The sequence below is a fragment of the Equus asinus genome, chromosome 1 (assembly GCF_041296235.1).
Source record: "Equus asinus isolate D_3611 breed Donkey chromosome 1, EquAss-T2T_v2, whole genome shotgun sequence".
In the NCBI taxonomy this organism is placed as follows: Eukaryota; Metazoa; Chordata; class Mammalia; order Perissodactyla; family Equidae; genus Equus; species Equus asinus.
The window spans coordinates 126538721-126561787 of NC_091790.1; the positions used below are offsets into that span (position 1 = coordinate 126538721).

A 23067-nucleotide genomic window follows, 5' to 3' on the forward strand; every position below is an offset into this window, starting at 1 on the left:
TATAAAGAACATTCCATCCAAAACCCAAAGACTACACATGGAACATTCTCCAGGATAGATCTAATATTAGGGCACAACACAAGTCTCAATAGATTTAAGAAGACTAAAATAATACCAAGCATCTTCTCTGACCACAATAGTGTGAAAGTAGAAATCAACTACAGGAAGAAAATCAGAAAAGCCACAAATACATGGAGATTAAACACAATGCTACTGAACAACAATTGGGTCAATGAAGACATCAAAGGAAAAATAAAAAAATAGCTGGAGACAAATGAAAATGAAAATACAACATGCCAAAAATCTATGGGATGCACGAAAAAAAAGTTCTAAGAGGGAGGTTTAGAGAAATATAGGCCTACTTCAACAAACAACAAAAAAAATCCCAAACAATCTAGCAGTGCATCTAAAGGAACTGGAAAAAGAACAAACAAAGCCCCAAATCAGTAGAAGGAAAGAAATAATAATCAGTGCAGAAATAAATGAAATAGACACTAAAAAAAAAACAAAAAAAAATTCAATGAAACTAAGAGTTGCTTCTCTGAAAAGATGAAGAAAATTGACAAATTTTTGCTAATTTTTGCTGAGGAAGGCTGGCCCTGAGCTAACATCCATGCCCATCTTCTTCTACTTTATATGTGGGACGCCTATCACAGCATGGCTTTTGCCAAGTGGTGCCATGTCCGCACCCGGGATCTGAACCAGCGAACCCCGGGGCCACAGAGAAGCAGAACGTGCAAACTTAACTGCTGTGCCACCTGGCCAGCCCCTGAGTAATTATTTCTTAATCAAAAAATTACGCATAGGCTACTGTCTGTAATGCACTGCACTGGACTACAGTTTTCTAGGTAACGCAATAGCCATAGTTCTTATCCCTAGGAAGTTTACGTTTTAGTGCTGGGAAAAACGTGGAGAAAGGAAAATCATACAGTGAGCACTTACTGGAATAGGAATATATATTGGGCATTAAGAGACTATATAAAACAGACAACAAATCCAAGATTGGTGGATCAAAGCCAAGAAAAAATTGGGGAGAGAGAGGAGAGATTTATAGGCAGAGATTGTCAAAAGGTCTGAAGATGAAGGAGAGAATATCATCTTAAGGAAATGCCAAGTAGTTTACTCTGTTTGGGGCTTAGAATTTCAGGAGAATGGGAATAGCTGCTGGGGAGACGTAATAGAAAAGTTAGGAAAGGTACAACGGAGTCAGATAATGAAGGCCTGGTATACCATTTATGCCAAATGGAAAGTCACTGAAGATTTCTAAATAAGGAAATGAAATGGATGGAAGTTTATGGAGCAAATCTTTGTAGACTATGCATTATATGTAAATTGCAGTGACTTGTAATGCTTATACATTTTTCTTCAACTTTCTAATTCTCTTGTAGTTGAGAAATTAATGCAGTAAACTCTCACCTTAATGCAAATAAGTGTCCAAAAATTTTAATAAAATGCAGCTCAAGTTATAGAGTGGTTAACAAAATCTCCAAGTTCAAAAATTCTCTTATAACAGCTGCAATTTGGCACCAGGTGGTGGCAGTAATCAACCCTGGCTTAAATATCAATGAGGATGATTCTAGGTGCTCTGCATGGTTAGAATTTTTAGTATCTTGGCAGCAAATTCAGGAATCTCCCAATAGTTTAGCAATGTTTTCATCAGCTCACTCCCAGGATATTGAGGCACAGATTGGTCTTGAAAAATACAGAGACCCGCATCCACCTCCCGTTTCCTAAGTCAGAGATGCATGTCCTTTCCAACTTCTCTCTCCCTTCCTGTGAGGGGGGCAAAAAAGAAAGAAAGAAATTTACCCAGCACCATTTAGACCTAAATTTGCATTATCTCAGGACATATCAGCGTGATGTTTTAGTTTACGCAGTTCTACTGTACTATCATGTGACCTTGGCTTTAACAGAAATAATAGAAAAAGAGGTCAAGAAGATTATCAGAAAATATTAAAAATAAAACCAATGTTATTGGCTAGGTAGTTAAAGGATAAATATTTTTGCTTATACTATTTTTCAATATAAGAAACAAAAGATAGGTGTTATCATCCAGAATAACCAACAATTTAAAGACCATGGTTATTATTTTCTACTTCGCTGTGTTATAACCTTGGGTATTTCTATATATGCATAAGTAAAAAGAGTGAAGCACCATAAATTTGCATGACTCTTTCCGTAAAATTGCTTTCCCACAATTTGGGGGTAAATCAATTTTGCATTGTGGCTTCTTTTCATCTATCTGGATAATGAGAATAGACTGACGAGTCTCAAAAGAAAAGCAGTAGAAAAAACTGTTTCCCTGCACTGTAGAAGTGTAGCAAAAACACATTAAAATATGCAAGCTCTTAATTCCAAAAGGGCAATTCAACCAAAAGTAGAAACTAAGAAAGACTAAATCCAGCCAGAGCCTAAAATCATTATGGTGATCTATTAAATTTATTCATTTATTCATTAATACAGAACACCACTCTCCCACTTTTAATTCCTAAAAAGTCAGCTCTTTGGTGCCGGTCCCACGGCTGAGTGGTTAAGTTCGTGTGGTTCCCTTCGGTGGCCCAGGGTTTCACGGGTTCGGATCCTGGGCATGGACGTGGCACTGCTCATCAGGCCATACTGAGGTGGCGTCTCACATAGCACAATCAGAGGCACTCACAACTAGAATATGCAACTATGCACAAGGGGGCTTTGTGGAGAAGAAGAAGAGGAAAAAAAATATGGGCAACCAATGTTAGCTCAGGTGCTAATTTAAAAAATAAAAAAAGCCGGCTCTTTCATATCCAAAACCTACACCAAATTATAATTTAGAAGAATGTTTATCTTTATATATTGTAACCAAAATAAATATAGAATTTTTTTATGGTTTACATATTCACAATTGTCTGTGTTGCAATCAGCAGAAGTGATGCAATTTCATGGAATGAATAGGGTAGATGCAATAATTAAATACATAATGGCAGCACCTATTAATTTAATTCATATAAACACGAAGTTTTAAATATAACAACTTTCTCTTTTTGAGGAAGATTAGCTCTGAGCTAACATCTACTGCCAAACCTCCTCTTTTTTTTTCTGAGGAAGATTGGCCCTGAGCTAACATTCATGCCCATCTTCCTCTATTTTATATGTGGGACACCTGCCACAGCATGGCTTGACAAGCAGTGCATAGATCCACACCTGGGATTCGAACCCGCGAACCCTGGGTCACCAAAGCAAAGCGTTCAAGCTTAAACGCTACACCACTGGGCCGGCCCCTAACTATTATAACTTTTAAAGCCACATTTCAAAATATCATTTGAGCAAAGTGATTTTTTGAAGAATATATAAAAATAAAGCTAAATTAGGAGAACTTAATTAGTCTGATTGATACTAAATAACATTCAACTTCACCAGAAAAATTTTCACCTTCTAATTTAGTTTCTCTGTGAAGCTGGAGCCAAAAAAGACACTTCAAATATTTTATTTACTGGCCAATTTCTAGATGTCTGTACTCAGTCTGCATAGTAACAAGCTGATACTAATAAGCCATACATACAGATCCTACTTATTAAAATACAAATTAGACACCCCTTATGTTTATACATGTGTAAGTACAATTAATATTGCACACTTAGTTAGAAACAAAATTGCTTTAGTTAACCAACCATTGCAAGCAATCAAATGAGATTTCAAATGCAATTGGAAAACATCTCTTCGGTAGAAATAATAGCAATTGTTTCACACAGAACAATTAGTTTTTCAAGCTCTTTTTTCCTTCTCCCACCTGCCCTTAATAAAGTAATTTGTCCATCATAAGTGACATGAAATGCCGCCTTTAATATCCATAAGTGGCACAGAGACCTGAAAGGTAGCTGGTAGACATAGCTCATATACAAATATTGGTTTGAACTTGTAAATGCATGATCGCATACACCTTAATCCATTTAGAGTGTATGCCCTTTCTTCCCTCAATTCTACATTCAGCGGGCATTGAGTGGGGCTGAGGAAGAGCGTGAATTACGTGAGCCCTTTCTTCCTGCCAGCATTTTAGTGCTTTCCCTTTTGTTCTTGTTGTTCATGAGATTTCTCTATATTACACAGTAGGGAATGTTAATCAACATTCTGCCTAAGTAATACTAATGAAACTTGTCTATTTACACTTGAGGGAAGAATCAGAATATTATATTTCTTTTTGAAATGTTAATGTACTTTTTAGGAAATTATTTTTGCCTTCTAAATCATCTTAGTGTTAAATTATTAAAGGGTGGCATTAAGGAATCACTGCACTGATGCAAACAGTTAAAATACCTTAAAAGATAAACAGATTATAAAATTTAAAAGGAGGACACCTTTTGGAATATGGTAGCATTTAATTTCAAATTAAACATTTTTAAATAGTTGGTTAAAATACTGATAAAATTTGCAATTGTTTTGTGTGGTCTCACAAAATAAGGAGATATTTAATATTGATAATTTCTAATTTCCAACCACAGTTTGAGTTTGATTTGTACTATGGCCTTGAAGGATTTGTTTAACTTTGCGATAAACATGAACTGAAGAGCCAACTAGCTTATCAGGGAAAAGAAGGAAAAGGGGAGAAAGTTTTTTATTTTCGCTATTTACTTACTTGAGTCTGAAGGTTGGGCAATCTCCAATCAGATTCTATTCTCAAACATAAAATCACTGCTATCTCAGTGTTCTACCATCTCACAGTATTTCAAAGGAAAGAGCTATTGTAAAGACTTTACGTATGGCTGATAAGGTAAGATATGGAAAACATCAATTCTCAGTGTGCAAACTGTGACAGATATGTGTCCTGTGAACACTACTCAGAGTCCTTCAAAAAGGGTACTCAGGAAGTGAGTTGACAGGGCTCTAAAGTAACCTAACTTGTATACCTTTTAACCATCTCTTTTGATATCAGTCAATATGTTCATGGCTCCTAAATAAATTGTGAGGTAATCTAGGGGGAAATCAAGAACAGAACTTGTTCAAGAATTCTCCCACATGGTGACCACTATTTGCTAAGAACTCCTAACACTCACTGCGTAAACCTTTTATGTTCTATTTAAGCACATAAGGTTTAGTAATGGCTTTCGTGTCACTGTGAGACTGATCTGTCCATTTGTATGACTTCCCAGCAGTGCTTCTGTCTGGATATAGGCACTGAGAGAGTAGATAATAGGGGTTACATTTCAAGGTAAATTTTTTTCATATTTTGAAATCTGACAGATAAGAATACAGCTTAAAATTGTTGGTTCATCATAATTTAATTGGCTTCATTTTTTTCTTTCTTAGCAATACATAAATGATAGGGTGTCTTACATTGACGACGGCTTCAATTCAATAAAATATGGTAATAGTTAACACATACTGTGAGTTTTTGTCTCATCTACAAGGACAATCTCCATTACTTCTGGAAGGAGAAATAAATCATTGCTAAAGTGTTAATTTAGTGTTAATGAGCCCAATATCAAAAAGTTTACAATACATCTGGGAAAGGAAACAACATCCAGAAAGCAATAACATAATAATTAAATAAAACAATGCCAATGATCTAAAAGGCATTACTATATCCTTACTTGCCAAGTTACTGTGGTAAACATTATTTCTCCCTAGAAAACTGAAAAAGACATACAACTAATAATTGACTACCTGAGATATTACTAAATTCATCTAATGCAAAGAAAAGCTTTTTGAACAGCAATGAAATCTATATATTACAGAAACTGATTTGTGTGAACTTAATAATCTTTTCAGTTCTCAGAATTACAAAGATTTAAACTAAAACAGCACTACCTGCACTACACCAATACTAGGCAGAAGACATGGTCCAGCTTTATACCTATTATGACTCGACATGCTTTTATTATGATACCTCTAAATTGGGGGGGAAAGAGCAATTTCCATTTAATATTAGTCAAAGGATATATATTTGGACAAATTAGTTTGGCTGCTTTCTGTCTATTCAAGAAACAAAAGCATTCCAGTTTACTTTCCTTTCATCTAAAACCAACTAACTACATTGTAAACCCCTCCACTCAATGAGACTACAATTTGTCCTCAGTACTCAAAAAGCTTGTGTTTTTAAGTTAATCACTGATTTTTCATTATACATTATGGAGGATCAATTGACCTTTCTTAACCTACCTACGACAAACAGTGTGTACCAAGCCAGTACTTACATGACACCAACAACTGAGGCAATATGATCAATTTACTGAAAGAATGAAACAAATTAACAGTAGTCAAACAGAGTCTCTAGTTTGTAGACTGTTTAAGAAATATAAATTAAGCAGAAAAGATAGTAAAAATAAATAATATCAGAAGTGTCAAGCATGGAAAACTAATCATTATCATATAAGTGAATGATATATCATTTAGTGTATTTTCCTTTGATATACAATACATTCATATAAATGTAAAATCAAAGTATTAATTCCTAATCCTTACTTTAGCATTCTATTGAGGCAGAATTTTCTTACCTTCACATCTGAGATTTTTGTTTTGCAAAACATTCAAAGACAATCAAACAGCACAACCAAGATGTCTCTTATACGCTAATCCTATTTTAAATGAGGGAGGTGAGGTAGAGTTTAACATCCCCAAAATGAGTTGCCTGAACTTTTCCTGTGATCAGAAACTAAAGAGATTTTCATTGTATAAATGAAATACTTCAAAAATGTAACAGAAGTAGTTTAACTGACTATTAAGGACAGACTTCTTCACTGTGCCCCTTGGTTGTAAGAAGATAGATAGACAGATAGATAGACAGACAAACAGACAGATAGCACTCATCGCAGGGAGAATTTCTGCTATTTGTATAATTTACTCAACGACTCTTGGAGCACCAAAACAAGTTTATCAAAAAATACATGCAAAAGCTAGTATCAGCTGGCATTGCTAAAAGTAAGCCAGAGTAGATGAAATATTAATTTTAGCTAAAGTGGAGCAAATTAAATTTTAAGAGGTTTAATACATTTATTCTCACTTTAATTATATAACCCACCATCAAGGTGATTACAATAAACACATTGCTTCTTACAAACTCAAAGTTGTTAAATGCACCTTATTTTTTAACTAGTATATTCACATCTACAAAAATTATTCAGATATTAAAATTTAATACTACTTTTTAATGTAATTAACTTTATAAATACCTTTGAATATGGGAGAACATTTCAAGGGACTTTTTTTTTAATATGGAACATAAGCAAGAAAATTTTGACTAACTTAATTGGCCCTAATTACTCAGAAGCAATTTTTTTAAAGCACTAAAGTGTAGCTGTGTTTTAGTCCCATAACACCATAAGATTCCATCGCTAAAAAATATTTTAATGTAATTATAAGTATCCAAACACAAAATGTCAATCTACTTAAATCAAGTGGTTAAAAAGTTTCCTTACTGCAAAATCCTCCCTCCACTGGTGGGCTGCTTGCACTTTCTCTGCTTCCAAAGCCAGGCGCTGAAAAGGAAACAATAAATTCTTAGAATACAAATAACCACATGATTATACAATTGTTATAACAAATACTTGGGTTTTCAAATCAATAATGAGGACATAAACAGCTGAAGAAATTCCTTATATATGATTCATAAATTCTAATCATTTATAATCTAACCTACTAAAATTGATCGATGTGTGTTTACCGTTCAGTAACATACTATTCTTGAATTCCATTAAGTTTACTCCCTCTGCCATCATCGGCAGGCGTGTCCTCTATGATGCTTCCTTTCAATGACTAACATTTCAGTTTTTAGAAAAACCTTCAATCAGCAGAGTATATAAATCTTGGAAGAATTTTATTTTTAGTAAATACAGTTAAAACATAAATTTCTATATAAGTGGAAGGAAACGACATTAAGAGATCAATGAATATGTGCTAAGCACTATACTGGGCACCTTCTTAACAGCATATTTAGTTTTTAACCAAAAGCCACAAAATGTAATAATTCCCTCCTTGCTGAAGCACATTCTTAACAGTAGCTCTTTCAGAGATAATCTGTGAGTAGCAAACTGTCACAATGCTCACATCTGAAAATGGCTTTATTTCACTTTCACTCTTGTATACTCAAGTAGTCAGAGAATTCTAGGTTCACTTATTTTCCTCTAGCACTTTTCAAATGTTAGTTCATAAGGTTCAGTTGAAGATAAAATGTCTCTTGTTAGTCTGCTAATCACTTTTTGTCGATAATTCTTTTTCCTTCTGTAACAGTTTTTAGAGATTTTTCTCTTTCCCATGTCACCATCATGTTGTCTGTGTAATAAACTCTTACAAGAGACAGTAACCTTTAGTGATTAAGAACACAGATCTGAAACCAGACTGCCTGGATTTACATACCGACCCTGCTGCATACCAGCAGTGCAAACTTGGGAAAAGTTCTCTCTTATTCCATTTTCTCATGTGAATAGTGTGAAAATCTGCCTCATGGATTGTTGAAAGGATTAAATGAATTATTATATATAAAGTGCTTAGAACAGTGCCTGGCAAACAGTAAGTAAGATATGAGTCACCTCTCTGACTCTGAAGAGTAATTATGATTCCATTTGCACTGTGTCCCTCTGAGAAAATAGCTCAGTGCTGAGTTCATCTGTGGCCTGCCCCCAGACACAGCTAGAAGAACGTGGCAGAAATAGGACAAGAATAACAGCAAATATAATAAATGTAAAAATATGGAAGTTCAGGCTACACTGGATAACGGAAACATCCCTTTAGTCCAATTTCTATATTAGTATATTGGATTCTATTCTCTGTTATTTAATATTATAATTTATTCATTTTTCTAAACTATTATGTAGGTATTACAAATGACTACAAAATATTGCCTAATGGGAGATCTCAACTAAAGAATCCCTAGATCAATTTAAAGGAAACCTCCAGTGCACTTAAATGACAATGGTTTCAGTTTATCAGCTACTAGACAGAAATGGAATATAAGAGGAGCTACTAAATGTTAGAAATTGTACCAGGGAGAGTAACCTAAAAAAGGTCCTCTATTCCTACAAAAACAAGAAACTAAACAGAGCAAAATTTGGAGAAAACAGTATACATTTCAGTAATACTGCATCACAATACTTTTGGAAATTCAAATTCAGTGTGAAAATGTAGCCAAAAAGTAAATAAAATGGCAAAGGAAATGGAAATAGAAGCAATTTCTTTACAGGAAACTTCAGTATGGAAAGATAAAGAAAGAAAAGACAGAATGAGAAAATAAACACGAAGGCATATTATTAACAAAATTCAGAATGTAAGTCTTCTCTCATTTTTCACAGGCAATATAAGAACAGCTAAATGTTCATATGTATGAGGCAAATAATAAATGTAAGCATTTTGTGAATTTAAACCAAATACTGGATAAAATGTAAATAAGTTAAGTAAAAGATTTTAGATTAAGAACTGTTAGAACTCTAAACTGTCTTTAAGTCTTGGAGAAGGGTAGTAAGATTTTTTTTTGCACAAAGCACAGAAGGAGGATGATACCCCAACAAACAAAACACATCAGCAGACATTCACCCACAGGGCCATACATGGTTCTCAAGCCACAAGCTCTAACTCTACCATGCTGTTCCCTACTCTGGATAACATGAGAAAGTACTACAACTTAACTGATCTGACCCAAAGTCACATGGCTTATGATATGAACATAATTCATGTTTAATAATCCATAATGATAGTAATCACAACAGTTAATTATTTCCAGAAAAAAATTAAAAAGGGATGAACAATAGCAACAAATTATAAGACAATTCTAGGAGGAGGAAAGTCCAAATAAGTTTTATTTCTAATATACATTTTTAAACACTAATTTTATGATTTAAATGCCATTTGTTGCAAGTTTCTGAAATAGTTTTAGAAACCTAGGCTATGTAGCTATGTGTAAGAAAAACAGTGTACTTTAAAAAGTTAGTTTGAAGCTCCAAAGTTGCTAATTTTATATCCCCAGGGTAGAAATCTAGAAACACACAATCATGAAAACTCACTGCTGTTATCTTCTTTGTTCAGGAAGAAATTAATGAAATATTTTTTTACCTAGCAAATTTCATGATAAAGCATAATACTGAAACCTAGATACCCAGAGAGCCTATCCTGGGGACTATTACAAACAGTTGCTGATGGTGCCTCTTTCTTGTGGCAAAAGCCCAGTTAGTCATGACTTATAAAATACTGACATGTCTTCTGGACACTTCAAGTCCCTAATTAACTGCTATTCTGGTCAAGTGACATTTTATTTCTAAAGCCAGTGATCTACCATTAAATGCCACAGGCAAACTGTGTTGAGACTGATAAAAGTCCTACCTAATAAAGTGCGAATATTTGCTCGGTAGAGCATCTCTGTTTCCATAGTTGGCTATATAAGTATATCCTGTAATGATAAGTCACTTCAGAAAAAAGAAAACGTCTTTTTTCTCATTTAATTTATAGTATACTTTAATATAGTATCAAACATTAAAAGTAGACCAAGCACTAGATAGAAACAAAAAACCCAGCTCAGCATAAATACCTATGAGAGAAAATTGAAATTTAATTCTGCTCACATTAAGATAAGCCAGAAAGACTCATTAAATGGCTTTATTATAAATGAAACAGCACACGTGTATATGAAAATCCTTTGGGTATGGAATGACAAGTATATATACAATGTCATAGATGTATTGATGCTATATACATCCCTACCTACCTATTGGTTTGAGCATTTAAAATAGAAAATCATTTTAAAGACTATTCTAAGGACTCACAAGTTTAACAAAATGGACTTGAACCCAAGCCCTATGACTCCAAAGCTTCTGCTCATTCCACAAAACCAATCTTTTGTCTCCATCAAACCCATCAAAAGTGTTTATATCACCAAATATTCACAGAATATAAGGCAGTGTAATAATATCAAAACCAAACACTATTTCAGGTTAATGGAAAATTTCCCAGCAGATTTTAGAAATTGCTAAAGACAAAATACAAAAACAGCACAAAAAAATCATATGTCAGTTTGGAAACTGTCTTTGTGTAGATCTTGCCCTCAAATCCTGAGAGAATATTGCTAATCAGAGAAAAAGCTTTTCATAAATAGTGATCTTCAGGGGAAAAAAAGAAAAGAAACAGAAACAGAGAACAAGAGAAGTTTTATCAGATCAAAGAAAGATCAGCTCCCTTGAAGGCCTATTCATTCTCCACCTTCACCTCGTGTCATATCTTTATCTCTTCCACTAGCATTGAATTCTGTCAGGTGATACGAAAGTCTAATAAAAGCAGTATAATTATACAGTGTATAAAGAAATAATCCTATCATTCTCCTTAACAATACCTAAATATGTTTTCTCAAATAGACTATTTTCCAAACCTGTAAATAATTTGATTCCTAGACTGTAAGTTAATTGCAGATAAGATAAAAGCAGTTTTCTGAAATATTTAATTATAAATAATTTTCTGTTATAACTTTGAAAGGAAACCTTCAGGGACCATATGACAGTTCAGTTAGACTCTGATAATGTTGACACTCATGTGAAAAACAGGAATTGACTCAGAAATATCATTCAAAGAAACATTTAATTCAAAACAATTGCTTCGGCTAGCATATGTCAAGATTTTTCTTTCTAATAAGGAGGCAATAGATACCCGCCATAGACTATTCCAAGTAAAACATGCATGTGTGATGAAATTAATGTTCAGTCAATGCCCAACAAGGATTAGCAAATTATTATATTATGCCTATGTTGACAATTTTTTTATCACTCTAATGAGTTTTGCCTATCTTCATCAAATATTTTTAACATATCAAAAGAATCAGAATAATTACTTGAATGATCTAACAATACCTACTGAAAATAGCAGACTTAGGTGAATGAACAGAATTATATGTTTTGAAGAAAAGTGTATAGATACAATCAATTACTTTGGAGCAACAGTATAATAAGCATGCACTTTTGAATCAGACAGATCTGATTTGCAATTCTAGTGCTGCTATTTACTGTGGGATGTTAAGCAATGGACTTAACATTTTCCAGCATCTAGGAATAATACCTTATATATTTTCTATTTGGTATGCTAAATATCTAGCACATTATAAACAACAAAGTTTTGCTTCCATTTGAATCTTACAAACATAAGTTCATAGAATAGACTATGTTAGAACTATAATCAGTAAGGACCACTTCAACATACATGAGTGAAATAAATGAGAATGTCTTAATGGTCCCTAAATTTTCACTGTATTTTGCCCTACAGAAAAGCTCTTGACTGTAGACCCATATGGAAGTCCAAAAGCATATGCAATCCAGGGAGTATAACAGTTTAATATAATAGTCAATAAAATGAGTTCAATTTTATTTTATTTTTACCATAAATGGAATGAGAAAGGAGAGCAGATCATTATGCTTTGCTTTCTCATCTTATTTTCGGAACCATTAAAAAAAGATAGTGAGGTGTGACATTTCTTCAGCATTTCTTACACTGATAGGAAGCAGTGAAGACTTCAGTAGACAAGACAACACCATACCTCCACAAATGGCTAGTATAATATTCCATCTAAAGGGCAAAAATGCTCTTCTCTTTCCAATAACCTAGCCAAATAATGGGAAACAATACAAAACATTTATTTAAAGTCACATAAAACAATGCATTACAATGTTTATTTAAACTCATATAAATATATATGCCCAGCAGAATTCTACCAAAGCCTTCTAGCAACTCGTTATATCCTAGTGAACAAGCATATTACTATGACAATCTTAATGTGTAGAGAAATTGCTTTATGTTTTTTCAAAATGACATCTGCTGTAGTTACATATTATTTAAAACGTTTCTATAAAGAAACATTATTGATACCTTGAAAGAATGTATTGGCTAAAGAAGCCAGGTTGGATACTGAGATTTGAGGTTAAAAAGTTATAGGAATAGGTTAACCAAGAGAGTTAACTTTGGCATATTTCAACACCTGAGAACTGTGAACATCAGGATGAGGAGGAAACATATCTCCAGGATAATAAGTATAGTGTTTGTTTGCTTTAATTCAATAAATATTTCCTAAGCACTTACTACATGCAAGTGTTTAGGAAATAAAAATACAGGACATATTTCTTGCTTGCAAAGGGAATTTATATACATCCACATATCATATACTATGGAATACACATATATACACACAAATAACATCATGTGGTGAGTGTTTGACACGTGCTTTCTTAATGGTTACAATATATATGCTTGTTAGTTTTACTTTACTTCAGTGGAATTTGCCACATGGAGAATAAATTTTTTGTTTTGTTTTGTTTTGTTTTTGCTGAGGAAGATTTGCCCTGAGCTAACATCTGTTGCCAATCTTCCTCTTTTTCTATGTGAGCCCTTGCTGCAACATGGCCGCTGACAGACGAGTGGTGTAAGTCCATGCCTGGGAACTGAACCCGGGCTGCAGAAGCAGAGCATGCCGAACTTAACCACTAGGCCACCAGGACTGGTCCAAAAAATTTTTAGAAGTACTGCTTTTATTGAGAATGAAAATATCTCAAAATTAAAAGACAGGAAGGATTCTAAAAAGAGTGAGTGCTGCTAGCCAATGACAGTTTTTACCCACAGGTCTTTTTATTTGCTCGATTTGAGGGCAGATTAAAAATATTGAAAGCACAGAAAAAATAGTTTGGAATCTATTACCCAGAATTCCTCTTTATCTTTTTTATATTTGCTTTATAAGTTCTCATGTACAAAATGAAATATTACAAATAACCTTGAAGTTCACCTTATTCACCTCTCTTGACCAATTTCCCTACCCAGAACAATTACTATAATGAATTAGTCTGTATCCTTTGGCATTATTTGGCATGTATTTTTTTAATTATGTAAATGTTATCTGATGTTGCTATTGCTGATTCTTCTTTCTAATAGGTTACATGCAGGTTGAATGCCAAAGAGAAACTCCAGCTTCACGGGGGGAAGGGAATGACTTGTCTAAGGAGAAACCCATTACTCTTGGAAGTGATGGTTTAGATTGGACAAGAGAATCAGTTAAGGTCAATGAACTTTGAGAAATGGTTTGTTGAGAGTTTTGGAAAGCAAAGATAATGGCTGCAGGAAGGAAAAACCTTCAGGGAAAAAAGCTGGAGCCATTTCTAAGACGCTTGTTTAGCAACAAAATTCTATGAATTTATTGCATCTTTATCATCAGAACATAAAACAGGCCTTATTTGTAAACACAGTCCTACATACTCCTTCTCCCTATCAAAAGACCATCATTCTTTTTGCACAGGCGTTACTCATGCAATTTGAAAGATTTTAAATCAACCCTTAAGCAAGGCAACTTATCCAAAGATATATCAATCCCCTCTCACCATGGTGCTGTAGGTTAGCAAGCCCACTGTTACAAAGATGACTAAATGTTGTTTTTATGCTTTACGCATGCTTGCCTAAAATATGCTTTTGCAGACTTTCTCCTTTTGTTTAATGACATGAAATATAAGCACATAATTATAATCATTATCTTTCTTTTTTACAAACTTGCTTTTGTTTTTCTAGCAGAGCAATCTCAAATTGATTCCAGAACACAAAAAATATTTTTAATAAAATTCTATTTTAATTTAGAAAAATATATTCCAATGATCTGAAAAAATCTACCAAACTTTCCTAAAATAACTTAGTACCACTCCATCTATTTGAGTTTATAGAGGAGGAGAAAAAGGAGTTTGGCTTCTTGACTATTGTTTCTTAAGAGAAAAGGAACAAGCTACATAATATACAACTTTTAACATATACTTTAATTAAAATTATTTGTAAATAGATTGATCAAGTAGAAATAAAGTGTGTAGTCTTGTTATTTACGTCTATTCAACGATGTTAACACTTCTGTAAATATTGGAATTATGAAATAAGAAGAGCAGTATCAAAATTAACAGTAAAACATTAATTTGTGATTATATTAAGACAAATCACATATAAATCTTGCACTGTATATGGTACAATGTAAGGCTACAAATTAATTCTTTTTTGATAGCCAATCATTTTTTTATGATTGTTTTCATTCCAAGTTGTGTGAAATAAAAATTTCATAATACAAACACTATTTTTCTTTCCAGTGCAAGCTTTAAAAGAGGATAATATGTGCAAAACATATAAATAAAGTTTGCTGAAATAAAGCCAGTCATCATTTATTCTTCTATTTGTGGCCCAGTGAAAAATAAATCTTTTGGAACATCGCCTCTGGATCATGTTGTATAGATTTGAGCCTAGATCTGCCATATTCAGGAAATGCTTTTGAAATTAAACACAAAGCTTCAGGTCTAATCTTCAGAGGTGTAATTAGTTCCAAATAAATTGGCAGACTCTTGGAATACAGAAGCAAGGGTAAAGGAGATGTCATCTGGTAAAAAGAGCAAAACTCCTTTTAGCAGTGGTGAAAGTAAATAATACACAACTGCTAATTATCATCACCCTTTTTTGGCTCTACCACACAAAACAATAAGATAAAAAATTGTTCAACTGAATATAATTTCCACATCAGCTCTACATTTTGACACTGGCAAAGAATCACCAGATAAGGTTGTTCAACATACCTAGACATCATACAAACCCACTCAACTCCACCAATATCCAAAGGTTCTGATTCTACACCTCATGTCATTCCCAGAAATCTACTTGTTTAATATAGTACACCTTTTCCTTTCACTAAATTTTGAAAAAACTCTTCTAGAGGGTAACATTTTAGTTATTTTAGACACATGGATTTAATTACTCTTTGAGAAACACTGTTCTAAATAGAAGCACAATTTGATGGAAGTCAACAAAAATAACCCACTGCCCTTCACTAGCGCCAAATCCTTAAGCTATCATGATACCCAACACACTATACTCAATTCTCTCTCTCTCTCTTTCCTCTCTTCTCTTCCTCTCTCTCTCTCTCAATAAATCACTAAATATGAGTTTATTAGGTGCAGGAAGCCATTCTTTCATGTGTGTACAACTCCAATATCTCATACAATGTGTGGCAGAGAGGGTTAGGTTCACTAAATCATCATCATTCATTATCACGACACTTCGAGAGGCCACTAAAGTTGCCTTTCTACATGACAAGCATATTGCTGGATTAAACATCATTGTCTAATTTTTAAAGAATGTTTGTATAGCAAACAGCCTTAGAAGACAGAGTGTCTCCCTATAGGGCAGAGAAGAGAGTCATTCGTTGCTCAGGAAAACAAAAATAATCCTATGGGGCAAAAGTTAGGCAGGTTTGCTTGTAGGCTCCCTTGAAAAGATAGTGGTTTCCCAAGCTCAGGGTTCCCCAGCTGCGACATAAACTCACGGATATGCAGTATCCACTTGGACTACTCTGCATGGCCCCCATTTGACTTGACGGTCAGGAGCAACTCATGTGAACATAAAGACCACGCTGCCTGCTATGTCAGGAGTCATCAAGTCCATTGTGTCTGACTCAGGGAGTCTCCTGAATCTTTGAAATTGTGGTTGGCTAGCTTGTTACTTTGCAGGAAGGGTAAAATCTCAGACTCTTTACATTTCTTCACACACCATATCTGGTTGAGGCTGTTTCCACAAAAACGTTCACTGATACATCTCCATATTTTCAAACTCTCAGCACCGTTTAACTGACGGCATCTTGACTTTTTCTTCACTTCTTTACTGAGCTCAAATTTTGCACCCTGCTTAAAGAGTCTTGTTGTCTCTAGAATAGTGCTTCTTCTCAAAGTGTGCCCAGACCAGCCTCTCCTGGGAACTGGTTAGACATGCACATTCTCAGAACCCGTCCAAGGCCTACTGAGTCAGAAACTCCTGGGATGGGTCCTGTCAACTAGGTTTAACAAGACTTTCTGGTGATTCTAATGTGCACTAAAGTTTGAGAAGAACTGCTCTAAAATAAAAATTCATAGCGTTCTTCAAGCAGAAGTTTTATATTATCTTAACAGCAAGCTGTTACAACTGTGAGAAATAAAACAATAACAAACTATTTGTTCTAAAGCCCTTTTTTGAAAAATAAACCTGGTAAATCAGACATATTAGAGATAATAGGTGAGGCAGACATCCCTGATTGGATTGATACCAATTCAGAAGTTTAATCATAAGTTAGAGTTTTACTTTTACTGATTATTATAGTTTATGAGCTTTGTTTCTGAGTCAATTAACTTTCACTTGGAAACTAAAATAATAAGGAAAAATGATATTTGCCTTTTTGAAAAAATATGTAAAACAACTACATAAAGTTACAGAACAGAATATTAAATGTATACTGAAACAGAAGAAATGTTATTGAATCCTCAATAAAATGTCCTACCAATAATTAATTAGAATTAATAAAATTGCAATTTATAATTGTATAAAATTATCCCCTCTTTATTATTTTCCTTCTTTGAAATATATTATTGAAACACACTGCCTTATATTTACAGTCTTTGTAATTCTCTCCTTCCTTCCTTTCTTTCTTGGATATGGGATATTAAGTGGGCTCAGACTTGTAGGAACAGATTGTAGGAACTTAGGAAGGCTGCAGGGTTTCATTATATTTTTAATATGTTAGTTGCCAAATAAAGCATAAACCACAATGGTTAATACAAGGTAGAAAGGGAAAAATTGCGATACTTTAAGAAAATGATTAAATCTTTGTAGAAAGCAGGAAATATAAAAGAACTGATAAAGTACACAATCACTTTAAACAGAAGGAAAAAGATGTGGAAAGGCCACTTTTCCCTCTCAGATGCCTTGCGTGAGGCTGTTTCTTCCTGTAAATCTATAAATATGTTCATGTGGGCCTATGAAAACAGCAAAAACACAATTTAATTGAACATGATGCAAATTGACATAATAACAACATGCTGTATAATAGAAGTACCTTTGAAAATTATTTCTTTTTACTTTATACCTACTTTCTTTGTTTTTAAGAAAAAACAGAAGGTGAATCAAAAGTCTCAACTCTCATCAAAGACCATAACTAGAGGCAAGAATATAAATAAATATATTTGACAAAAGAACATATTTTTGTAATTCACCTTTGGTTTCACATATGCATACAGATAAGTTTACGTATGTATGCATGAAACTGAAAATAAATGAAAAAAAGATTAGCAGGAAGGACAGATAAAAAATGTCTACCAAATTTATTTCTTTTTTTTCTTTTTTCTTTTTTTGAGGAAGATTAGCCCTGAGCTAACATCTGCTGCCAATCCTCCTCTTTTTGCTGAGGAAGACTGGCCCTTAGCTAACATCCATGCCCATCTTCCTCTACTTTATATGTGGGACGCCTGCCACAGCATGGCTCAATAAGCAATGCATACGTCTGCACCCAGGATCCGAACCTGGGAACCCTGGGCCACTGAAGCGGAACGTGTGAACTTAACCACCGGGCCAGCCCCTAACAAATTTATATTGATATCCTATAATGGAAACTTAAAAAGTTTATTCTATTGGAAAGGATCATTTCTTTTTTGCATATAATTTACCTTTCAGTATTTTATAATCTGTAAAATGTTCATCACCATGTTTCCTTTGTTACAATTCAAGAGTTTTATTTTATTTTATTTTATTTTGAGGAACATTAGCCCTGAGCTAACTACTGCCAATCCTCCTCTTTTTGCTGAGGAAGACTGGCCCTGAGCTAACATCCGTGCCCATCTTCCTCTTCTTTATATGTGGGACGCCTACCACAGCATGGCGTGCCAAGCGGTGCCATGTCCGCACCGGGATCCGAACCAGCAAACCCCAGGCCACTGAGAAGCGGAACGTAGAAACTTAACCGCGGCACCACCAGTCCGGCCCCTACCACTCAAGAGTTTTAAATGCCTGAATTATTACTTCCCACATCAACTCACAGACAGACATCCGTTACCTTCTACTGCTCCCGAACTGCTCTTTGAACAGATATTTGATGGGGGCAGCCACTATACATGAATTTAAAGTAGTAGTAAACGCAATAACGTCCTAATATTAGATGGGAACTAAAAATATTACATAAAGTATTCCCTCAGTTATTCTGAACATAATCTGCAAGCTGGTTTTATTTTCAGTTAAAATTTTGTGCAAGCCTTGTTCAAGAATAATTCATGAAAACTTACAAGGTGTATTGACTTTGAAAATATAGGAGAAGTTATTTAATTTCTGGGTGCCTCTGTTTCTTCATCTGTAAAGCAAAGATAACAGCACCAGTTTTACAGAACTGTTTAGGAGTTAAGTGAGATTTTTGCAAAACAAACACAGCAGTGACATCTTTGTCAAAATTAGCTATTTCAAGTCAAGAAAAGGAAAAGGAGGCATTCTTTTGTTTTATTGAAGGTACATTCAAACAGGTATATATCCGTTTGGTCTAAGCTCATCGCAGTGTACTAAAGATCCTGTCAGATTGCACCTGTGTCAGCCACCTTTCATCCTTTTAATTTTACAATAATGATTTGCAATCTCCCCCCTCCTCCTACCACCCTTGCTTTGATTCTTAATATATCAAAGGGGGTTTGTTTCCTTTACCTCAGGCTACTCTGACTGGTAGTAAACTATTTATCAGTCCTGCCTTGTTATCTTAATTTCTTTTTAAATTTAAATAATTTACTTTTGAATTTAATTAACTCACAGGCTGCCAATGTGGTGAGTGGGCTAGCTTAAAAGAAAACATGCGATTTTAGACAGTAGGCAAATTTTCTGTTTTGCTAGTGTTGCCATGGAAATACTCTTTTTTACTAATACGTTGAGGGTGAATGTATCATGTTGTATGGTAGACAGAAGTGTGTATTGTTTGCCCTCCCCACTTGTAAAATTTTTCATCCCAGGAGATTGCAAATCACTACGATGTGTAAATCAGTGAAATTGTTAAATATGCAATTTACTAGGTTTTTTTTAAATATGAGAAACATCATCCACTACCAATCTGGAAAAAAAAAATGCCATTCCTGATGCTCCCTTTTCTAGAGAATGTTTTTTTAAATGCTATAAAATATTCAGTAGTTCTTCAGTTTTCATTTTAACTTGAGCAATACTATTATTTCTCCTTGTTCTCAAGTGAGTTTTAATGATCCCAGTAAAATCTTGCAGTAACTGACATTGCCAAAATTTTCTTAATAATTCTCATATTGTTATCCTATAATTTTCTGCTCACATTTCTTGGATATATAAACTTCTAAGCAGTGACAAAATTTTTTTGGGGGGGGAAGATTAGCCCTGAGCTAACATCTGCTGCCACTCCTCCTCTTTTTGCTGAGGAAGACTGGCCCTGAGCTAACATCCATGCCCATCTTCCTCTACTTTATACATGGGATGCCTGCCACAGCATGGCTTGCCAAGAGGTGCCATGTCCACACCTGGGATCTGAATCTGCGAACCCTGGGCTGCCGAAGCGGAATGTGCGCACTTGACTGCTGAGCCACTGGGCCAGTGCCCAGCAGTAAGAAAATTTGAAACTCTTGGCTCTCAAGTGGAAAGTTCAGGAAGGTTTCTTTTTTCCTTTTTAAGAAAAATTAAAATTGTATATTCATTATACAATGTACATGATATATCATTAAGAATAATGATGGTAAAAATGTGTGGAGCTCCTTACAATTTATGAAATTTCCTCTACATATGGTATCTCAGTTGACCATCATAATGAGATATAAACAATAAGGGCCTGACATCTTTTTAGTACTTACTCTTTGCCAAGCACTTTATAGGAATTATTCCTTCCATATTTCCTATAAACTTAGTAGATACTCATTTTACAGGTAAGTAAATAGACTTCAGACAGCCAGTGATGTAGGGCAACTTAAACTCTCCAAAGTCTGTTTACTTATCTGTAAATGGAGCTGATGATAGTATCTACTAAGTCTATAGGAAAGATAGATAGGATACTTCTTATAAAGTGCTTGGCAAAGACAAAGTGGTGGGAGAGCTAGAATTTGAATAAGCCTACCTATTCCAGATCCCTTGCCTCTACTCCACCTGATGAAAGACATTATACCACTTGTTCTCAATGTCACATAAGAAGAAGACAAACTATGACTAGAGTAATTTCTTCTCATTCCATATACAGTAGAGAGTACCTCAGATATATATCAACCACTTATGCACTTGAAAAAAGTTTCCCTCAGTCTTTACTTGAATTTTTGTTCATTTTCTAAATTTGTAGCACACTTTTACATCTGATTATTTTTATCTCCCCACTCCACTGCACTCCACTGCTTTGCTCCAGCATCCATAGGCTGGGACAATAGGCCAAATGAGATAGAGTTGTGTCGCTAAAAATTAGATAAGCGTTACCCACACTGATAACTCAAAAGTGGCAATGTTACTGTTAAATAAGAATGAATATCAACAATGGAACAAAGGATTAGATCAAAACAAACAAACAAATGAAAATGCATTGTGGAGGTAGGCCTTTCCTCTCAGAAATGCCATTAACTCTTACTCCTTCCAGAGAGATCTATGACATCTATGATTTAAAAGGCTAGTGAAGGGGAAGGATGGTGCTTAGTTTGGACATATAGACTATATTCACTCCAGCAAAGTTTGGAAGGGCAAATGAGATGTTCTTGCAGAGATTTACTTACTCGAGATATCCAGGAGTTTTTAAGAAAATTAATTTTTCCTAAAGAAAGGGAAAATAGACATAAACATGTTTGCAAAAATGGCCCAGAATGGCCCAGAAAGGGCTACAGAAATGGCCCAGATTTGGGAAAGGTGGTAAAGGTTAATTCTGAGTGAAGCCTCTTGAAGATACCTCTAATTGTCAAATTCCAGAATCCAAGGACTTTTGAAAAATAATATTACAAATTATTTCTCTGTAAGGGACTAAAAGCACAAGGCAGTGCAACTTTGATGTGTGTTACAGAGCAGAGCAAAGTGGAGGGTGCAAAGTATCCTGTCATTGGCATTACTGGGGCATGAACAACCCAGAGGAGTCTCGGAAATGCCCCAGACCTGACAGAGACAGAAGGTTATTATCACAAGCAAAGACAACCTCAGAGAAATATGCTAGGGTAAATATTCTTTTTTTCCTGAGTAAGATTCACCCTGGGCTAACATCTATTACCAATCTTCCTCATTTTCCTGAGTAAGATTCGCCCTGAGTTAACATCTGTTGTCAATCTTCCTCTATTTTGTATGTGAGCCACCACCAGAGCATGGCCACTGACAGATGAGTCGTGTAGGTCTGAATCCAGGAACTGAACCCAGCCACCAAAGCAAGGCACATCCAACTTAACCACTAGGCCACCAGGGCTGGCCCTAAACATGCTTTTTAAAGTTTATTGTACTCTATTTTTATCTCCAAATTGGGTAACATGTTAGGGCAAAGAGAATAAAATGAAAGACTTCCAGAAAAGTAATCAAATAGTAATCATTAATGGCTAAAAAGTAAACAGTATATCCATATATGATAATATGATGTATCCAAGAATGATGCATCTTGGATTTAGACACAGATCTGAATTCTAACTGTGGATCTCCCACTTATTAGATATAATCTCTAAATCACAGTTTCTTCTCCTATAAAATGGAGATAATGACCTCAAATATCCTCACAAGTTTATGACGAGGATTTAATGTCACAACAAACATAACCCACCTAAGATTTAATCAGTTCAATGAATATTAGATCTCTAAAGTTATCTTTTCCTTCCATTATACTTGATCTATTTTTGAGGTCGTAAATGATAATAAATGATTTTACAAAACTCATGCATCTAAACCTCACAAATACCTAGCTGTAAATAAATATCAGTAATATAAAATCTGGCAGAGTGAAAAAAAAAACCTATTTGGTGAATACTGAAAAAAATGAGCCTATTTTCAATGGAATGCATGTAAAATCTATGTCTCTACCTTCAATCAATCTCAAAAGTTAAAGATAAGTGCCACAATAACCCATAAAATGAATACATTTCTGAAAGGATTAGTTATCCAAAATTAGAAACTGTATAGAATATTATTAAATTGGAATCCTTTCAAGCATCAAAGAATCACAAACTTAGAAATGATCGAACCTACAGAGTAGGCATGGAAAAATATAGACTGATTTAAATTTATCTGATGGAAAGCAACAGAAATAAGGACAAATGCATAATAGTATTTATCATGTCAGCAATATCTGTAGATGAGAATCATTTCAATTACAACTTCAGAAAAGGTCAAAAAATAATC

At 34.4% G+C, this 23067-nt stretch overlaps 1 protein-coding gene across 23 annotated transcripts in view; it reads right to left on the reverse strand.

Annotated features, from left to right (window-relative positions):
• CACNA2D1 (calcium voltage-gated channel auxiliary subunit alpha2delta 1) overlaps positions 1–23067 on the reverse strand; it is a 516207-nt gene that overhangs the window by 232774 nt on the left and 260366 nt on the right. For all 23 annotated transcript variants that reach the window (XM_014855387.3, XM_044768108.2, XM_014855384.3 and 20 more), the window contains one exon: positions 7386–7445. In XM_014855387.3, the coding sequence (XP_014710873.1) occupies positions 7386–7445 (60 nt within the window). The remainder of the gene's footprint in view (positions 1–7385; positions 7446–23067) is intronic.